At 42.1% G+C, this 20,287-nt stretch overlaps 1 protein-coding gene across 1 annotated transcript; it reads right to left on the reverse strand.

Moving 5' to 3' along the window:
• Positions 1–5,434: 5,434 nt before the first annotated feature.
• On the reverse strand, positions 5,435–20,200 carry CIAPIN1 (cytokine induced apoptosis inhibitor 1). The gene is made up of 9 exons (XM_070952705.1): positions 20,116–20,200; positions 16,739–16,914; positions 14,854–15,006; positions 12,064–12,140; positions 11,162–11,327; positions 10,521–10,594; positions 10,041–10,156; positions 8,255–8,324; positions 5,435–6,209 (listed from the first exon to the last, which is right to left on the reverse strand). Exons 2-9 carry the CDS (start codon positions 16,893–16,895, stop codon positions 6,099–6,101), a joined length of 924 nt encoding a protein of 307 aa, XP_070808806.1. The 5' UTR covers positions 16,896–16,914; positions 20,116–20,200; the 3' UTR covers positions 5,435–6,098.
• Between the last annotated feature and the right edge of the window lie 87 nt (positions 20,201–20,287).

Below are 20,287 nucleotides of genomic sequence, written 5' to 3' on the forward strand. Positions count from 1 at the left end.
TCCAATCCCCTGCTCGAGCGGGAGAGTCTACACCATTTTAGACAAATGGCTGTCCAGTCTCTTCTTAAAAGCCTCCAGTGATGGAGCACCCACAATGTTGTGGCCTGCCAGCGGCCTGTGCGGATCGTGGCTGATCCTGACGAGGCTGGTGTGGGGTCATGCCAGCAGCCTGCGCAGCCGGTGCTCGTGTCAGACAGCGAGGAGGCTGAAGAGGATGTGGTGCCAGAGGCAGAGACTCAGCCAGGGCCTTCAGAATCTCCAGAGGCTCCTTCAAGTGGAGAGAGCGAAGTGGAGGAGCCTCTCTTCAATGCTCGAGCATGCAGGGCTGCCAGAAGGCAGGAGTGGCTACTCAGGAGGAGGAGGTCTCCTCGAGAGTAAGGTTTGAAGATAATTGGCCACTCCCTTAACCTATTTAAGTCGCACGCAGTTAGTAATTTCTTGCTGGAAACAACGTGTAATTATTACAGAGCATTTTGGAGAGTGAGTGTCTTATTGTATCTTGTTTTCTGGGCTGGTTGCCAACCTTTGCTGGACTTTGTTTATTCTTGGTACGTTATAACTTTGATAAGGACCCTTGGTGTGTGTCACAATCCTTGGGAATCCGGAGCTGGGGCAGAACACATACCTTCTGAAGGCAACTTGTGTTCCACTGGTTGATTGTTCTCACTGTTAGGAATTTTCTCCTTAATTCCAGGTTGCTTCTCTCCTTGATGAGTTTCCATCCATTGCTCCTCGCCTGGCCTTCTGATGCTTGGAAGAATAAGTTGACCCCCTCCCCTTTGTGGTAGCCCCTCAAACACTGGAAAATTACATCAGTAAAATATGCCTGTATGGCATTATTTCCTTTCCTGGCATATGAACCCCTATAGTTTTTTAAATTGCAACAATGATCACAGAATATAATCTGGAATATTAGGTGGGCTATTTGGGGATGGGATTTGCCCTTCATTCTCCTGAACCGCTTCTCTATTCTGTTGCTATTTTGTTATTTCCAACGGTTTTTTAAACTTACGCTGCTTCAGCCTGGGTTGTTTCTAGAGAATCTCCATCTTGGTGTTGCATGTCTTCCAGAACGTAAGAAGAAAAAGAATTGCACTATGCCTTGAAGATAAACATCGTACTCTGCTGTTGATTATTATTAGAGAAACATTTTCTAAATTGAGACTAATATTTTTGTATTTGGTTCTTATTTATAAATTCTAAAACTCAGGGGTCATGAAACAATATAGGTGAAATGCTGAGTGAATTCCAAAAGGGAAGCATAAAAAGAGCCCCCCAAAACAGGAGCTGTGATTTATTTATTTATTTACTATATCCTGCATACAGTACCAAATACACTCTCCATGATTTCTATCTCTTTTCCCTAAATTATAAAGTACAAAATGATGACAAACATCCGGAAAGTTCTGATCTGTTATATGTATAGTTATGAAATCAATATGATGCAGTTTTCTTTTATCTATGTATATAAAAGCCAAATACCACTCACTCATCACGAAATCTCCAGAACGATAAAGCCTACAAACTTGAAATTTGGCACGTACCTTCCTCTTGGCTTGTAGGTACTTGCTAAGAAAGGATTTGTCAAAATCACCATCAGATCATTAGTATTTCATATACAGTATTAACACACTCTGATGCTAAGGAGCTAGATATTCTACACCCCCTCCCCATCTGAAAAGAACTCTGTTCCAACTGCCAGTTGCCATATATTAACACGCTCTGATGCTACCCCTTCACTAAACCAGGCGTGGGCGTGGCCAGCGTGTGACTCATCCAGCCTGAGGGCTGGGACATTCTATTCCCCCTCGGTTCCAACTGCCAGTTGCCTTATATTAACACGCTCTGATGCTACAGAGTTACACATTCTACATTAAGTTTCAGTCTTTAAGTGTCAAGTTATCACGCCTGATCACATAGTTTCATAGCGAAGCACGGGCGTCCAGCTACTGTAGTTTTCTTACAGGCTGCCTATAAAATTAGGTAGACTTTGATTTCCTATTGATGCACCCACCACCAATTGTAATGCTTTAATTGTTTTTGTTTTTAATGTGTTTTTGTTTAGAATTCTGCTCAGGGACCATAATAATTCTATTCCAATAGAAAAAAAATAACCAATCATACGGACAATATAAACTGGTGCCATGTTAGGTATACAAATAGTCCTCTGTGAAGGCAGGGAAGAGTAAGCTACCTACAAAGTGGTCAAACTGTCAGGTTTCGAGGTCGTCTCAAATAAATTGCATTTCAAACCAAGTCTTTGAGGAAAAACTTCCATTTATTAAGCACGACATTCTAATTCCGACTCCATCGCAGCCAACACTGACTTCCAGACCCAAAACCCTCCCTTTCTGTTCCCCATTCCTCTGCACTCATTGGCCATCTTCCAAGTCACTCTACCCCTAATCTACTGCTCCAGCTCAAAGGAATTTCCCCCCTCCCATCCCATCTCCTAGGGGATATTATCTCCAGGGAAAATAAGTAGGTGAAAAGTCAAACGTCCCTTTGCAGACACCTCCGCTTCTCCTTCTTATGTCAGCACTAGAGTAAATGCAGCTTGAAGTGCTGACACAAATGTGATGCAGATATTCCAGCCCTGGTGTCTTTTTTCCATGCTGTTCCTAGGAAGCTTAAAGCCCTGATTTTTTAAAGCCCTAACCTTTTGGCATTTGAAATACCTACTAACCGCTTTATCGAAGTAACTAGGATCATCAGAATCTGTGACAGATTCTGTCACTTTGCCAAGAAAAATATTTAAAAGTTTATAGGAGATCCATTAGCATATTTATTGGGAAATGTGAACTTTTTGGATCTTGATTCCAAAGGAAAGTGGAAATGTTGCATCTCTCTGCTACTCTGAAAAAATCTAATCTTTTCCCAGTCAGGCATAGAAAGGAAAGGAAAGGAGAGGAAAGGAAAGAATTCCAACACTTTGATTTTTCTTATACACTGTTAACCATGTTGCAATTAAGGCTAAATTAAAAATTTAACTTCAGAGATACTTAGAAGTATTAGAAACAAAAATATTTAAAGAAAACGAGGAAAAAAGCGACAAGTCAATAATTCATGTTTAAAGACTGGCGTCTGCATTATTTAACTTGCTAATTGGTTGCTGTTTAGATCTGCTCTTTGTAACTATGTGTTAACATGGTGCTTATTAATAATGCATTTTATGCAGCTGGTAGAGTTATGATATATCAACACACAAAGGGAGCTTTTCAAAGGACTAGCAGCATTAAACAGTCATTTCAAGAGATCAATTTGCACTGCAATGTGAACAGTTTTTTTAAAAAAGAAGCAGCAACAAAGATCAGGTTTCTCTTGAAGGTCTATCATTGTGTGGAAATCTCTTCACTCTTAATTAATCTGGTGGCCAGTGTAAAACGAACAACAAAACTTAAAGGTTGCTACTTGTTGGAATAAAATAAAAAGGGCCGCTGAAACAGTAAACAAAATTCCAAAGTGGCAGTCCTCGATTTATGACTAAGTGAGTCTACACTTTTGGTGGCAAGTTGTGACGGTCATAAAGGGGGTCAACCACAATACTGCACCCAATTTTATGACCTTTTCTGTGATCAAAAAGAGGGGTATGGGATAGATTTTTTCTGGAAAACAGATGTAAATGCTGGCTTCCAGCAAACACGATAAAATACAGTCACATTGGATGCTGCAAATGGCCAAAATGCAGTTACAGGGGAGTGCCATCGGCAGACACTGAAACTTCAAATCTGAGTTATAAACAGTGGTGGCTTGCCTCCAGTTTGGACCGGTTCACAAGAACCGGTAGTAAAACCGGTGGGAGGCCCCGCCCACTGCCCTGGATGTCGTCATCAGTGATCTGTGCATGTGCAGAAGCTTCGCGGGATTGCATACTGTTGCAAACCGGTGGTAAAGGTAAGTAGAACCTACCCCTGGTTATAAGCCCCTTTTTTGGGATCCACCATAACTAAGCAACTGGTTATAAGTTAAGGACTACGTACACCTAGAGTCACAGCACTAGCTTCAAAACTTGTAGCCCATTTTTTGGTGTTCATCCTCATCATTTATTAGAGGGTTCAAATTATTGCAGAATGCCCTTCATTTCCATTGCTAGCAAATGATACTTATACTAGAGCAAGGGTGTCAAATGCAAGGCCTGTGGGCTGGATCCGGCCCGTGGGGCCAGCCTGGAAATATCAAAGGACCGGCCCGGGGTGCCCCCGACGGCCAAAAATGGGCCGCACGGAGGCCTCGACTGTTTTGGCCGGTAAAGTGTTGCAGGAGGCCATTCAGACTGAAAACGGGGCAGAGAGGGTAGTGCCCCCCTACCCCATTTTGGTCGGGAGGGTGCTGCAGGAGGCATCTGTGCCGTCTCCCCTCCTCTTGCCGGCCTGTGGAGAATTACAATGCTGATCTGGCCTGTGAAGAAATCCAGTTTGACATCCCTGGATTAGAGTCTCACATGGGCAGATATTCAAGTTGGCTTTAGAAAAGGTCAGGAAACACAAAAAAATTTCTGATGCACACTGAATAATTCTTAGTGTCTTAAGGACCCTAAGCAAGATAGACAAGGAACTGATTGACTCAGTAAAGTTCTCTTAACTTGTCTTCACCTTGGAAGATCAGCGTATGGACCTGTGATGACTGATGTTGCCATTGAGCAATAGCCTTGCCTCCCTCTTTGGAAGCCTTGTTCATCATCATCTTCCATCTGGAATGTGACCCATATATGGGCTTCACGCAAGGACAACAACATGTTGTGGGATTCTCATTTTCTTAAGGATCTTCCCCTTGGTAGTACAGTGGTTTAATGCACCCTGTAATTAACACAGCTGCCTGCAATTTCTGCAGGTTCGAATCTTACCAGGCTCAAGGTTGACTCAGCCTTCCATCCTTTCTAAGGTAGGTGAAATGAGGACCCAGTTTGTGGGGGCAATAAGCTGACTTTGTATAAATATACAAAAGTATGAAGGCTATTGCTTAACGCATTGTAAGCCGCCCTGAGTCTCCGGAGAAGGGCGGCATATAAATCAAATAAAAATAAATAAAATAAAATAAATAAATATAGTCAATGAAAGATTTTTATTTTTGTTTGTATTTGTTGGCTTTTTCAATCATTCAGTGCACATCAGAAATAATGTTTTTGTGTTTCCTGGCCTTTTCTAAAGCCAACTTGAATATCTGCCCCCCACCCCTCCTCCCATTTGGGGCTCTAAGCTAAGCTAAGCATTATTTTGCTAGCAATGGAAATGAAGGACATTCTGCAATAATTTGAACCCTCTAATAAATTAATCTCCTTTGGTATGTAGACTGATCCCTTACAATCTGCCATAATTAATCAACCAGCCAGCCAGCCAGCCAACCAACTTGCTGCTCTAATGCTCCATAATCCCCAGTCAATAGACGTCAAGCTCCAGATTGTACAAGCCTTTTCTATAGATGAGCCATTAAACAGTTTCGGATCAAACTTTTTATTACACTCACTTCTGAAACAGGATTTCCAGCAATCTGGATTCTCAAACTTTCTTAAAAAAACAATAATGATGACCTGGAATAGCGACATCTGATAAAACTCCTCAGGAAAATGATGGTCAAGAACTTTGTGCGCCAAAGTAAAACAAAAGTAAGGTCAGAGTTTCACAAGTATAATTTGGAATCCTCCCGTTGGCACAAAACTGGGAATGAAGGCATACGATGCACTTTTGAGTACAAGCCAATGCCACCTGCCCCAACTTTGGAGTTTGGCAGAGCCACATTCTGCAGTCAAAGTAAATGGAAAGGTTTCTCACATGTTGGCTCAGTAAGACAAGGTTGCCCTTTCAAATTCTGGGCAGCTCCAGGGCTGATGCCGATTACTAGCAAGATCTTTTTATCTGCAGGGTGCGTGATAACAGCCAAAATCTAGATGCAAACCTTTCCAAAAGAATGTCAATCAAGGAGTCTTGAAAGCGATACCAACTGAGAAGGGAGTCTGGAACACAACCCACGTTGGTCCACCTATTTGTCAGCTGACACCCCCCCCCCAAGTCCAGATTTCCTCCCTCTTTACTAGAGAAACTGCCAGTTGTGTCCAAACCATGACGCACCAAGCAAGGAAGCTGTGAGTTGCTGCTACTCTTTCAGGAGTCCTGAAGGTTGTTTTCGTTCAGGAGGATTTTCTCGCCAGGCTTAAAGGCTGGCATGCCACGGTAAGGGCAGCTGGCGCAGCGGAAGGCGTCCCCCAGGTAGCACTAGAGAGAAACAAAAGTGGCATCTGAAGAAGGAGAATCCATCAGACAAAGAGCAGCCAGCCTTCAGGGTGACTGGTGCCCTTAATTGTAGGAGACAACCAGACTGAGCCCGAGGGTGGGGTCAAACACATCATCAGTCTGGAGTCTCTAGGCCCTGTAAGAGACCTAAATCCAGCCACCCTTGAAGTCCGCTGACTCTTATCTGGTGCCAATTCACCCGGACCTTCAGAAGTTCAGATTCTGGTGTATAGGTTGCATGGAATACACATGTAGGACTTTTGAATCCTATCCTGCCTCCTGATTTTTTTGCACCTGGCATTAATGACAGGACAGAGAAATAAAACGGGCCAGATGCAGACTGTTCTTATTCCCTCCAAGGAACAGAGTCCTGAGTTTATGCCACCCAGTCACCTTGCAGGGGAGGTGGGCTGCATAAAAATTAATAAACAAATCCATAAATGAAGCAGCATCCCATTACAGTTGGGCAGAGTGGGTGGGCTCCAGGGCCCCTTCTATTAAAATGCTGTCTTCTTCTGGGAGTGAGGAAGGGGGTCTTCTCTGTCACAGTCCCCAACCTATGGAATTGCCTCTCCTCAGAGATATGGCCAGCGCCCACTCTACTGACATTCTGGAAAGCCCTTAAGACTGGCTCTGGTTGCAGGCCAGGGATTAACAATGGGGAGAGGAAGGACTGTCAGGCTTGTTTTGATTACTGTTTTTAGTCCTGGCTGTTTTATATCATTCTGTTTACATTTTTAATTGTTTTTAATTTAGTACTGGGACTCCTTGATTTACGACCACAATTGAGACAAGATTTATAGTCACCAGTTGTGTCTGTTCTTAAGAGGGTCACCACGCAACCATGTCTGATTTTACAACTTTCGTGGTGGTGGTGAAGCAAACACTGCAGTCAATAAGCAAACAGAGCAGGTCTTGAGTGAATGCAACTGGTAAACTGGTTTCTGGCAAAAAAAATGTAAATTTCAATCATGTGTCCACAGGATGCTGCAATGGCCCTAAGTGTAGGCCAGTTTCTAAGCACCCAAATTGTGATCACGTGATGGGGGAGGGGTTGTTGGAACTTTGAAACTAAGTTGTAAGTAGCCCTGGAGAGGTCTGTTGTAACCGCTAAGTCGAAAACTACCTGTATTATACTGTGTAAGCCACCCAGAGCCCACTGGGGTAGGCACCTCTATTAAATTTGATAAATTTAATTTAGCCTGGATAGCTCTGCAGACAAGGCACTGTAATTTAACACCAGCTGTCTGCAATTATTGCATGTTCAAATCTCACCAGGCTCAAGGTTGACTCAGCCTTCCATCCTTTCTAAGGTAGGTAAATTGAGGACCCAGTTTGTGGGGGCAATAAGCTGACTTTGTATAAAATATACAAAAGTATGAAGGCTATTGCTTAACGCACTGTAAGCCGCCCTGAGTCTCCGGAGAAGGGCAGCATATAAATCAAATTAAAAAAAAAAATGACTAATCCAGATAGATAAGGAATGGGAGGAATACTGTCGCACAGCTGCTACCTCAATGCCTCCCAAGAGAGAAGGGTGTCATCCAAATCCTGTTCTCCTGGATCTATATTGTGTTATGGCATCAAGATCCAAAATCCACCATGCTCCAAAATGCATGTCACATATGCAGATGATGAATATGGATGTTGGCTGCCGATTCCTCATATCAAAAGAATGATCCCTTTTAAAAAACCTAGTTAATTGCTTGAAATGCCATCAATCAAACTCGTGCATGAATCAAACCCAGCATCTCTGTTAAAAATTAAAATTAAACTAGAAGCATTCTAACAGGAAAGGCATTTCCTCCTGTGAGACAATAAATAGCATCCTCTAAAATAGCATTTCCTCCATATCTCTTACTTACTAAAAATATATTAAAGTGACAACTAAAATTAGCAATGGCCTATTTGTTCATTAATAAAAATCCTTATTCTATAAATTATCATTGTAGGACACATAGCTGGCATATTCTAATTGCTGTTAGACAAAACAATGTTTGGATGGAGAGTGGGAAAAAAATAATTACGTTGCCACACGCAGATTTTGGCTGTGCGCCTTTCTTCTCCTGCTCTAGTTCTTCAGCAAGGCCGCAGGTGCTGCGGAGGAAAGAGATGCGGTAAGTTTAATAGGCATAAAGAGACCCTGTCCTTGCAAATCCTCTCTGACGGATGAAACATCTATGCATGTCTGTCTGTCCTTCCTTCTTTTTTGCTTATTTGTTCTCAAAAGGGGAAAACTCCAAGAATTGTCAATTGTCAATGTACCCGTGTTTCCTCGAAAACAAGACCCTATCTTATATATTTTTTGCCACCAAAAAAAGCACCAGGTCTTATTTTCAGGGGATGTCATCCACTGACTTGTGCATGTTGCCCCAGGCCTCCTTTTCGCTTTCAGAGGCCTTCAGGAGTTTCTTCTGTGGCCGGCAAGGCCTTCCTGAAGGCCTCTGCAGCCGTTAACAGAGCTCCGGATCGATCCTTTTGATCAGGAAAGCCTTGCTGACTGCAGAAGAAATGGGCCAGCAAGGCAGGTGTCGAGGTGTGTGAGGGCTGGCTGCAACTGTCCAAAGGTAAGTAGTAGGGCAGCTCCCCTCCCCCCCATCCCCACTCTAGTTTAATTTTTACCCTGCATCCTGGAGTGGGCGAGGTCTTAATTAGGGCTTATTTGGGTTTAGGGTTTATATTGGGTGCACTTGTAAAAATCAAGCTAGGACTTATTTTTGGAGTAGGCTGTATTTTTCAGGGAAACACAGTATGTACTATTAAATCTCTCCTGTCTCTTTGTAACCTTCAATTGTGTGAAACGGAGCATTGTAGGGCAACCATTTTTGAACCAAGGTAGCTTAAATGGGCTAATTTAAAGCATGCATCCGAAATCAAAGATTTGTTACTCCCGTGGGATTGAAGTTTCCAGATCTTCAGACCAGTTGTACAGGTAACCCTCGATGTACTACCACAATTGAGGCCAAAAATATATGTTGCTAAGTGAGACATGTGTTAAGTTAGCTTTGCCCCATTTTATGACCTTGCCACAATTGTTAAGTGAATCACTGCAGTTGTTAGTAACACGGTTGTTAAATAAATCTGGCTTCCCCGTTCACTTTGTTTGTCTGATGGTCGCAAAAGGGGATGGTCACATGACCCCGGGACACTGCAACGGTCATAAATATGAGTCAATTGCCAAGTGGCTGAATTTTGATCAGCTGAGCATGGAGATGTTGCAATGGTCATAAATGTGAAAAACAGCCATGTCACTTTTTTTCAGTGCTGGTGTAACTTTGAACAGTCACTAAATGAACTGTTGTAAGTCGAGCACTGTAGTGTCAAAATTGTGGCTGTTGCATGTGATTTCTGACATTCCAGCAAGATTCCCACATGCAAAGCTGATGGGAAAACTCATACGAAGTCAGAACTCATTCCCACTGCTTTGTTCGCCTGTAGTCATTCTGTTACCGCTTTAAGTAAGCATCTTGGAAAGGATAATCCAATGGATTATGGGTCAACTAGAATTTAAATAACTCCAACTCCTCATTTAACCCCAAAGAAATGCATTCACCCCATCGTAAGAATAATAATTTTAAATCAGATTTTCTGAAACTTGGCAAGTGGGCTTTGACTCCAATTTCTACCTGAGAAATTCTGGAACTTGAAGTCCACATATCTTAAAATTGACAATTTGAGAAAACTGATTTAGAAGGTTTCGACAGGATTGCAAACTAGTCTCTATTTTCTAGAGTTATTTTCTCTGCAGCATTTTTGTTATTGTGCTTCAGGGGTGTATGTACAGTTAAGTCCTTGACATATTTTAACACTCACCAATTTTTACAGGCTTTCCTCTTTCCAGATTCCTTACAAGAAGGTGCTCTGAGAGATGCTGGATCTGGCTTTTTCAAATCCTCAGGATCCAGAAGCTCATCTGAATCCAGGAGATCCTGAAGACAATAAGGACCCAGGGAAAACAAATAGCAAACAATTCTTGATCCATAGGAAGCAAAGATCCCTGTAGTTACATTTGGGGAAGAGTTGCTGGACAGCTTTGAAGACTTTTTAAAGAAAAGCAACAATAATAAAACAGAGTGCTGTTACTATCAAAATAGGGAAACTATAAAATCCAGATTTTGGGGGAGAAAATACCGACATATAAAATAGTTTTAAAATTCCTCTTGAGTGGAGCTGCCCAACCTTACTTTGCCTCTTTTTCCTGGCTTAGGAGATGGCTCAGGAAAAATTTGAAATACAGAAAACATAACATTACGTATCACTTTTGGTGAGGTTGTTTGGCCCTTCTGCACCTACCACGTCCTCATCATCCATGTCGTTGGCCGAAAGAGTCCAGAGTTTTGCAGCCGTGGGATCCACCCGTGGTTTTTCTGAAACAACCAATTGACCACAGAGAACACAATTGTAAAGATGATGCAATAAACCTCAAAACCTCTTCTTGGTCCTATGATACAAAACAATCCCAGGGACTTTTGATACCTCTGAGCTAAGTGTATTCTTTAATAATCCATTTAAACAAAAAAATTATAATCATGGAAAAATCTGATCAGTATTATTCTTTTCCCCTGAAAAGGCTCAAATGAAGTCTATAACTGAGACAGGACCTGTTAATCAGCTAGGCTTTTCAGAACTAGTTTGGTGTGGAGGCGAAGGTGCTGGACTGGGAGACTGGGAGTTGTAGTCTTCCCTTAGGCATTAAACTAGCTGGGTGACTTTGGGCTAGTCCTTTCTCTTAACCCAACCCGCCTCACAAGGTGGTTGTTGGGAAAACAGGAGGTGGGAAGATTATAATCACTGCTTTGAACTGGACAAAATAATGGTGGGGTATACATTAAACTGTAATTTACCCATACTTAGGATGGTTTCTACCAATGTGCATAAGTGAACCAAGGGGCAAGATCTGAGAAGATAAAAGCATCTGTCTATGACTTTCTCACCAGTTGTTGGTTTCTTGACAGTAGAAAGCTTGAGCTGACTTGAAGATCCAATCTCAAAATTGGGCTTTTTGCCTTCTAACTGAACTGTGAGAATTTCATTGCACTGCAGATCCAGATGCTTCTGGACAGCCTGAATTTGTTCTGAGGTTAAAGCGTCCTTCTGCAGCTGGAAAGCAAGGGGGAAAAAACCCAGTTACTTTACCAGTTAATCCATTCAGGCAAGAAAGACCGGAACAAAGTGCTTATTATTAGGCAAGAAAGACCGGAACAAAGTGCTTATTATTACCAATGATGGCTAATTACAAACAAAATAACATTTTCCCCTATTAAAGGAAGATTTTTCCAGAGGCATTTTTGCTTATTCACTATGTAAATCCAATCTTTTGCTTCTCAAATGTATTTTGTATTTCCTTTGAAGTATGCACTGAGATTATAAGGTTGCTGTATTGCTTATTTTATATATACTTCTAGCAACCAGCTTTACAAGAGCCTTGGTGGCAGCAGCAGACTAAAGCACTGTTAAGTAACACCAGCACTGTTAAGTAACACCAGCTGTCTGCAATTACTGCAAGTTCAAATCTCACCAGGCTCAAGGTTGCCTCAGCCTTCCATCCTTCCGAGGTAGGTAAAATGAGGACCCGGACTGTGGGGGCAATAAACTGACTTTGTATAAAAAAGAACACCGCTTGGGGGGGGCCAAAAAGCCCTACTAAGCAGGTATATACAAAAGTATGAAGGCTATTGCTTAACGCATTGTAAGCCGCCCTGAGTCTCCGGAAAAGGGCGGCATATAAATCGAACCAATAAATAAATAAATAAATAAATAAAGCTGTAATTTCGAACAAAAGGCCTTTTCAAAGCAGTTTTCTAAAATGATCTCTTGAAAACATCAAAATGCTTACCTCTTTTACCTCAACCAAACCAGAGAGTGTTGCAATTGTTTGTAGTTTGCTTACTGTCTTGAGTTTGTCATCATTACCTGAGAAATACAATAGATATCCATAAATAAAATTTATGAGACAAAAAAAAAAAAAAAATCTGAGAATTTTCCAAACCACTCCAGATAAAATACGATTGATTTAATAAAGGAATGCAATAGGATCAAGGCTTCTCTTATGTACTTTCACAATTTTCAGAGAGCTACCAAAGGTCCTATAGTTCACGTTCGTGTCAAAAACACCAAGGTGCTTTCAGGGTGATAGGATCAGCCATTGCTATCACCTTACCTAGTTGGAAGCTCCTTCCATGTCCCCATTAATGTGTCCACCAAAGTGGTACCTATCTATCTACTTGCACAATTGCATGCTTTCAAATTGCAGGAACTAGAATGAATGACGGGAGCTTATCCTGCCATGCAGCAGCACTCCGGTCTCAAATGCGGGCTTGCTGATTGTCAACTCAACATCCTAACCATGTAAGACATGTTGCTCCTGTTGTTATCTTGATCTATAATTCTTACAGGCAAACTGATTTATTCAGCTAGCCATGATATAGCAATAGCACTTAGACTTATATACCGCTTCACAATGCTTTACAGCCCTTTCTGAGCAGTTTACAGAGTCAGCCCTTTGCCCCCAACAATCTGGGTCCTCATTTTACCAACTTCGGAAGGATGGAAGACCAAGTCAACCTTGAACCATTGAGAATCAAATTGCTGGCAGTCAGCAGAGTCAGCCTGCAATACTGCATTTTAACAGGAAGGAAGGAAGGAAGGAAGGAAGGAAGGAAGGAAGGAAGGAAGGAAGGGAGGAAGGGAGGAGGGAAGGAAGGACTTAGACTTATAGACTGCTTCACAGTGCTTTACAGCCCTAAGCTGTTTACAGAGTCAGCATGTTGCCCCCAACAATCTGGGTCCTCATATATGGCTTTAATTAATTGTATTTTATTTCCTTTACCATGTTTCATTGGAAAAAGACTTACAGTTGTGTCAGGAAATTAGAGGGAACATGAAGGAGCTTCAAGGATTCTTCCCAGCCCTCACAAATCTCACATCAACTGCATTACATTACTTTCTTGTCTAAATTGAACGTTCAGGTTTTAATATTAAAGTGCTGAATAGCTTGAAGTGAGTTCACCTCTAGTCCCCTCTCAGCTTCTCGAGTCAAATTGCCATTTGTTTGTTATTTATCCCTACCTCACGTGCAATTTTCTGGTAGAGACAAAAGAGAAAACACTTTCAATTGTAACACCAGCACTATGGAGCCCACATAGACCCACTTTCAGATGTGGGTTAATATGCTGCTATAATATATTGTATCTTAATCTGCTGTCTTTCTCTTTTCACTGTTTAAATGAAACTGCTTTGCTTTGTATTGAATCTGAATCCAAATGTTCAGGAACCACTTCTTAAAATATAAAAAAGGAATAAAAAATAGCCACAGTACTGCAGTCCCAATATGGGAATCAGGAGATGAAACTTAGGAGAGGTGAAATCAGTAAGGGTGCAGCTTTGGAGCCAGGTGAGAATGTGAAGGATGGGATTGTTGGGGGCAAGAGGCTGACTCTGTAAACCGCTTAGAGAGGGCTGTAAAGCACTGTGAAGCAGTATATAAGTCTAAATGCTATTGCTATTATGATGGGCCATGGCTGGCTGATGTCCTATTTTAAAAGCTGTTTCTCCCTGTCCAGAACGGGGAGTTGAGACTGGATAAAATTAAACACTGTCCCTCTTCAAACAGATGCAAACTGGGCTACACATGGTCTCAGCCAGTGACAGCATCAGATTAATTCTGTCTGGCCCAGAAACTAAACAGAGTCACACCAGGCTGTTCCTTGGAAGGGGAGGTTTTTCAGTAAATCTCAAGGTTACTGAGGCTGAACTGGAAAGCCAAAAACACCTCTTGGAAGAGACAGTTGCAGCCCATTTGTAGGCTATTTGTTAAGAAAACTCCATGGATGTACAGTATTTATGTAACTATCAAAAGTTAGGCCAAACTCAAAAAGAAATGACATTTTGGAGTACATATATCTTCCCTCCCAAAGGATTTCCCAATACAATGTTTTAAACTTACGATCACAATACAGCCCTGAATTTTTGTTGCTGAGTGTGACATTTGTTAAGTGGAATTTGCTCCATTTTACGACTGTTCCAGCCACAACTGTTAAGTGAATCTCTGCAGTTGTTAAATTAGTGACACAGTTGTTAAATTGTAAACTGGCTTCCTCACTGACTTTAGTAATCGTATATACTGCTTCATGGTGCTTTCCAGCCCTCTCTAAGCGGTTTAGAGTTGGCCTCTTGCCCCCAACAATCCGGGTCCTTATTTTACCCACCTCAGAAGGATGGAAGGCTGAGTCAACCTGGAGCTGTTCAGAACTGAACAGTCAGCAGAAGTAGCCTGCACTACTGCATTCTAACCACTGAGCCACCGCTTTGCTTGTCAGAAGACCACAAAAAGTGATCCTTCTAAATATGAGACAGTTGCCAAGTGTCTGAATTTTGATCAATGACTCTGGAGATGCTGCAATGGTTGTAAGTGTGAAAAACGGTCATAAGTCCCTTTTTTCGGTGCTGTTGTAACTTTGAACGGTCACTAAATGAATTGTGGTAAGTCGAAGACTATCGTACAAGCGTGTTTAAATCAATCAACTCTGTACTGGCCTTTTATTCTCCACAAGTGGAAAAGTGAGGGTGGCTTAGGTGATAGAGCTCCAATTAATGGCCAGAGGTTAGCGAAGGATTAAAGACTTACTTGCTTCGGGGGTCACCGCTTCTTTCAAAAGGACACGACCTCCAGGTTTGACAATCCGAGCTATTTCAGCAAGAAGCTCTGCGCTGTGCTGCGTTAGGCTGCCAGGAACCAGCCCCGAAAGAACCACATCAAAGCTGGACTCTTTGTGGGACGCTGAGAAAATAAAATGGGAAGCATATACATGTACCAATGATGCTTAGCTGTTTAAGTATATGCGCATACCCAACATGTTAGCTATGGAATTCTGGGAGTTGACGATTGCACAGCTTAAGATCCAAAAACACTGCTTTAGTCAGTGATGACTTCCATGCAATGAATAACCGTTTGTGGAGTTAGAATGACTGCTTGCAAGTGACCATGCTGGAAAACTCTTGTGGAGATTGATCTCCAGCTTGTACAAACTGAGGAAATATCCAGATTCCCTTTGTGTACTTTCCCAATCAAGGACCCTGAGTTCCACAAAGAAAGTTGCCTTATTCTGTGCCAAATATTGCTGTGGAAGTTGTGAGTTATGTTCTGCTTTCTGAGAATGTGTTTTGCGTGCCTTGATTCTGGGCTTTCTGGATGAGACAACTGAGCCTCCGTCTTCAGGTTAACTTTTTACCCATCAGTTGGATGCAGCTTAGAGTTTGATTCCTTTACTAGGCCTCTTATTTTACGTTATTATAGACCACATTCAGTTCCTTGACCCCCATGTAAAATTATGTTTCTCATAAAATTTATGAGAAACAACATAAAATAAGAGATTTCTCTGGTAGATCTTTGATGTAAAGTTCTGCAAGAGTTTTGTGCCCTCCTATCCAGAGCACATCCTCAACTCCAATATATGCCACTGCCTTTCCTCCTCCACTCCACAGTTTAGGCTTCTAGTTTTATAGAGGTGTTATCACAATGAGCTTTAACCTACATTTTATTAGGTTCTTTTTTCAGTTCATGTTATTTCTTTGGTAACTTTCAGTATCTATCCGCATTTATACATTTCCTTTTCCCTTCTGTTGTGTGGATAGCTATCTAAAACTTCTTTGGATCTATCTGTTCAGATGGAAAAAGGAATTTATTTTTCACTATTTGGAAAGTTAATTATCATCAATAACTTTGACTTGATTGTGAATATTGCCATGTGGTAAGATGCAGCAGAAAGAGATGAACTGGAGTATCTCTTTCTCTTATCAGTAAACTTATTTTGGCCACACGCTGTTAGGAGGATGTATTTTGGATAGACTATTTTAATTATTGTTGAATAAAAAAAGCACCCCTCCGATACTCATTTAGGGTTTCTCTCTGCTGTCCCAGACTAAAGGAGTAATCTCAACACATAGTGTCTGAGCAGTTTTTACCTGTAACTACAGGTAGTCCACACTTAATAATCACTAACTCTGTTGCTAAGCAACATGGTCGTAAATAAAACACCATGTGACTATACCAACTTACACCATTTTTGTTAACCAAGTCGCCCACAGTTATTAAGTGGGACATCATGTGACTGCAACTTGCAGTTTGACTGTTGGCTTCTCTAGACTTTGCTTGTTGGAAGCCGGCTGTGAAGTGCAAAAAATGTCAATCACATGATCACAAGATGCAGTAACAGTCATAAATGTGCATTGGTTGCCAAGTGCTCAAATCTCAATCGCGTGACAGCAGGGATACTTTGACAGTCACAAGTTCAAAGACCTGCTGTAAGTCTCCTCATTAGGGACCAATCATAATTTCGAATGCTCATTAAACAGGGCAGTCGTTAACCAAGGACCATTCTGCACAGAGCATAACACTTAGCATTAGTTTTCTAACGTATTAACAATAATGAAGAATTCTCCTTTATAAATGGCACGTGTTATCTTTAATTCAAATATATTTACTATGATAATGAGTACTTCTGAACACTCACAGTAAAGCAGCTGATTGACGTTTTCTACAGAAACCTGATTTTCAGCTCCAATAACTGCTTGAACATCCTGGACAAATTTCTGAAGTGCCTTGGGAGGGGCGTAACTATCGCAAACCACAGCCACTTGTTCACCGAGAGAGATCCCATACTCTGCCATGCTGAAATTAATTCAAGATCTGAAAGAAAGCAGACATTGTTCCCTAAAATAAAAGACACAAAATGTAGCACATATAGGTTCCAATTAACACAATATATTTGAGGTACTCTGTGAGTTGCATCCAGAAAAAGCTTACATTTAGAAGGCATCATGTTGAAGAATTGCATATTTTCCAATTATAGAGAGAACTGGAAAACACTGGGTGAAATATTTTACAAGTAGTCCTCGTTTAACAATCGGTTAAATGGTTGAAGTTACAAATGGACTTCTGCAGAGCTGCTGACGACCTCATCTGATTTCCAAGTTCCAAAAGCCACACCCCCCCTAGTCACGTGATCCCATTTTGGGAGCTTGGCATCCGGCTCACATCTACAATTCTGTGCAGTGTCCTGCAGTCACATGATCACAATTTTTAGTGGCTTTTGCAAGTTTCTCACCTTTATTCCCGGCAAAAAGAAAAAAAAAAGCCCATGGAATGGGAAGATGGAAATGAGAAAATCCAAGGGAGAAGGGCAATTAAGAAATATGAAATATAAATAAATAAAATGGGTTTGCAAGATCCAATCCAGGTCGCTCCCCAGGATCAGAGGTTTACTGTTTATAGGAAGAGTAAACCTTTGGTCCCAGTGACCAATCCAGATTGGTTTTGCAACATTGTCGTGGGACAAGTACATTTCCTTTCATTCATAAAATGTTTGCCTAATGACCACAGCATTTGTTTAACAACTTCCCAAAAAAAGGTCATACAATTGGGCCCAGTCAAATGGTGACCCACTTAATGCTCATCACTGCTCACTACTATAAATCCAGGCTCAATTACAGTTTGAGGATTACCTGTATTTTGCTTGAGTACTCATATTGAAAAATGTATATCTGAAGGAGTCTTTTCTTAAAGGGTAGATAAGAAATTTTTAATGCCTTAAAGCAAGGCATGAGAAATATGCTTTTGAATAGCCAATAAAAAAATGAGTAATAGGAAATCTACTATTCTTGGTTCACATCAGCTGATAGGAGGAAAGGATCTTCCATTCTCAACAGTTATTTTGTTAAAGGCAAGATATGATAATTCAGACATAAATTTTCATTTCCTCCTCTTTTAAACTAAAATCTATTCCAAAATCTTTTCTTCCTTTTCTGCCTCCAGTTACTGTCAGCTACAATAAGTATCCTTAAATATTCCTTTAAAGCTGTGCTGTTTAACACAGAGAGCCTGTTTTATATGCAAACTGAGGTTTAAGGGGGTAGAGCTATTACCCGTGTTAACAGTAATTGCAAGAAGATGAGAACAAGGATATATGCTCGATTCTTTTTCAGTGCCCCCAAAATGGCATTTTTGCCATTATGAGCAGTTATAAGTACCAGTGTAAAATAGTTTTAGCTGCATTTCCTTTTCTGTCCTGTCTTTACTTATTATTTCTTGTGCATTCCATAACATGGGGGTGGCGTGGTAAGTATGTTTGTTTATTCAATGTACAATTATAGCCCAAATATTACAACAGTAAAAAGGAAGATAAAGCCTTACAGAGCACAGCACAAAAGCCAGATAGAAAGAAGACTCTGCAAGAATAAAGTATTTATGTCGCTGGGTCAACTTGACCCCTGACCTTGAGAGCAGAATTTGATCACTGCCAAGGATGCAGAATCATAGTGACCAGTCAACACCAGTTTAATATAAAAACAATATCTGCATTCTGGGAAGTCAGCTAACAGCAATGCAATGCATGTTTTATTATAGATATTAACAGAGGCACTATAATAAAACATGACTTAAGGATTCTATTACATTTGACCTGCAATGGGATAATAAGCCATTATTTTGAATTTTCCTTCTGGACAGCAGTAGGCAAGGTGTCAGTTAATGTATGATACCTATGGGCACCAACTAAGGGGTGGGGGCTGCCTTATACAAAAGCAACAGAGAAACAGGACACTAAACCCTCCCCAAAACTCCTTGTCCCCTCCTGTTCCTTCAGCCAAGCCTAGTTCCAGGAACATGTATAAAATGTAGGAAAATAAGAAGGGAAACAGCCAGTTTGGTCTGGTGCAGAGGTCTCCAAACTTGGTGATTTTTAAGGCTTGTGGACTTCAACTCCCAGAATCCCACAGATGGATCTGCAGACCAACTCTCAGAATCCCCCAGGTGGACCTGCGGTCTTCAACTCCCAGAATCCCCCAGGCGGACTTCAACCCCCAGAATCCCCCAGGTGGACCTGCGGACTTCAACCCCCAGAATCCCCCAGGCGGACTTCAACCCCCAGAATCCCCCAGGTGGACCTGCGGTCTTCAACTCCCAGAATCCCCCAGGCGGACTTCAACTCCCAGAATCCCCCAGGTAGACCTGTGGACTTCAACCCCCAGAATCCCCCAGGCGGACTTCAACCCCCAGAATCCCCCAGGTGGACCTGAGGACTTCAACTCCCAGAATCCCCCAGGTGAATCTGCGGACTTCTACTCCCAGAATCCCCCCAGGCGGACCTGCAGACTTTAACTCCCAGAATTCTCAAGGAATTGAGGTACACGTGTTTTGGCTGGGGAATTATGGGAGTTGAAGTCCACAAATCTAAAAGCCAAGATTGGAAGCCACTGGTCTACTGATTAAGGCAGTATTTCTCAACCTTGGTAGCTTGAAGATGGGTGGACTTCAACTCCCAGAATCCTCCAGCCAGTAGCTGGCTGGGGGATTCTGCAAGATCCAGTGAGAAACACTGGATTAAGGCACCAGGCTAGAAAGCGGGAGACCCCGTGAGTTCAAATCCCACCTTAACCATCTTCCCAGGGGTCTGTGCAGTCAAAATTATTTACCAAATATTGAATATTTTCCCCCCTAAAATTTAAAACAAGGTCACTCTTCTCATCAGATAAGGGGCTTTTCCACTTTTTTGGATCTTAATGTTTGTAAAGATCAAAATTGAGGCTTTCGTCGTGAGATTCAAGGCCCCCGTAGACAGACCTCATCCCTCCCCTCCAGCCCAGGGAGCAATTGTTAAGAACAGGTTGGAAACCCTGAGGAAAAAAAAGGCCAATCGGGGGATTGAGAAGGCCGGCGCGGTCGTCGTAACCTTCGCTGAGGGCGAGCGTAGCCTGGCCCACCTCTCAGGGTTGTTGTGCGGGGGTCTCGGACAGTCCCTGGAGCTCCCACGGAACAGGCGAGAAGGAAAAGGCCTCCACGGCGCAACACCCCCGGCTAGGAAAGCCTCCCCGCTCCTCCCTCGCTACCTACCGGGTCGACCCTCGTGCTTCTCAGCCCGGCTGCCGTCCTGTTTTTCTCCTCAGCTGCGCCTGCCCTTTTCAAAGATGGCGGCGGCGCTCCGCCTGTGGGGAAAAGCTCCTCCCGCCCTTCCCCCCCCGACCCGCTTCAAAGATGGCGCTTACTGCACCGGTGGGCCTTAGAG

The sequence above is a fragment of the Pituophis catenifer genome, unplaced genomic scaffold (genome assembly GCF_029215685.1).
Source record: "Pituophis catenifer annectens isolate HBS135680 unplaced genomic scaffold, rPitCat1.0.hap2 SCAF_13, whole genome shotgun sequence".
In the NCBI taxonomy this organism is placed as follows: Eukaryota; Metazoa; Chordata; class Lepidosauria; order Squamata; family Colubridae; genus Pituophis; species Pituophis catenifer.

Coding starts and splice junctions, on each gene's coding strand:
- CIAPIN1 (XM_070952705.1), bottom strand. CDS start 16,895: ATGGCAGAGTATGGGATCTCTCTCGGTGAACAAGTGGCTGTGGTTTGC. Junction 15,007..16,738: donor CGTCAATCAGCTGCTTTACT/GTGAGTGTTCAG, acceptor TTATTTTCTCAG/CGTCCCACAAAGAGTCCAGC. Junction 10,157..10,520: donor ACATGGATGATGAGGACGTG/GTAGGTGCAGAA, acceptor TATTGTCTTCAG/GATCTCCTGGATTCAGATGA.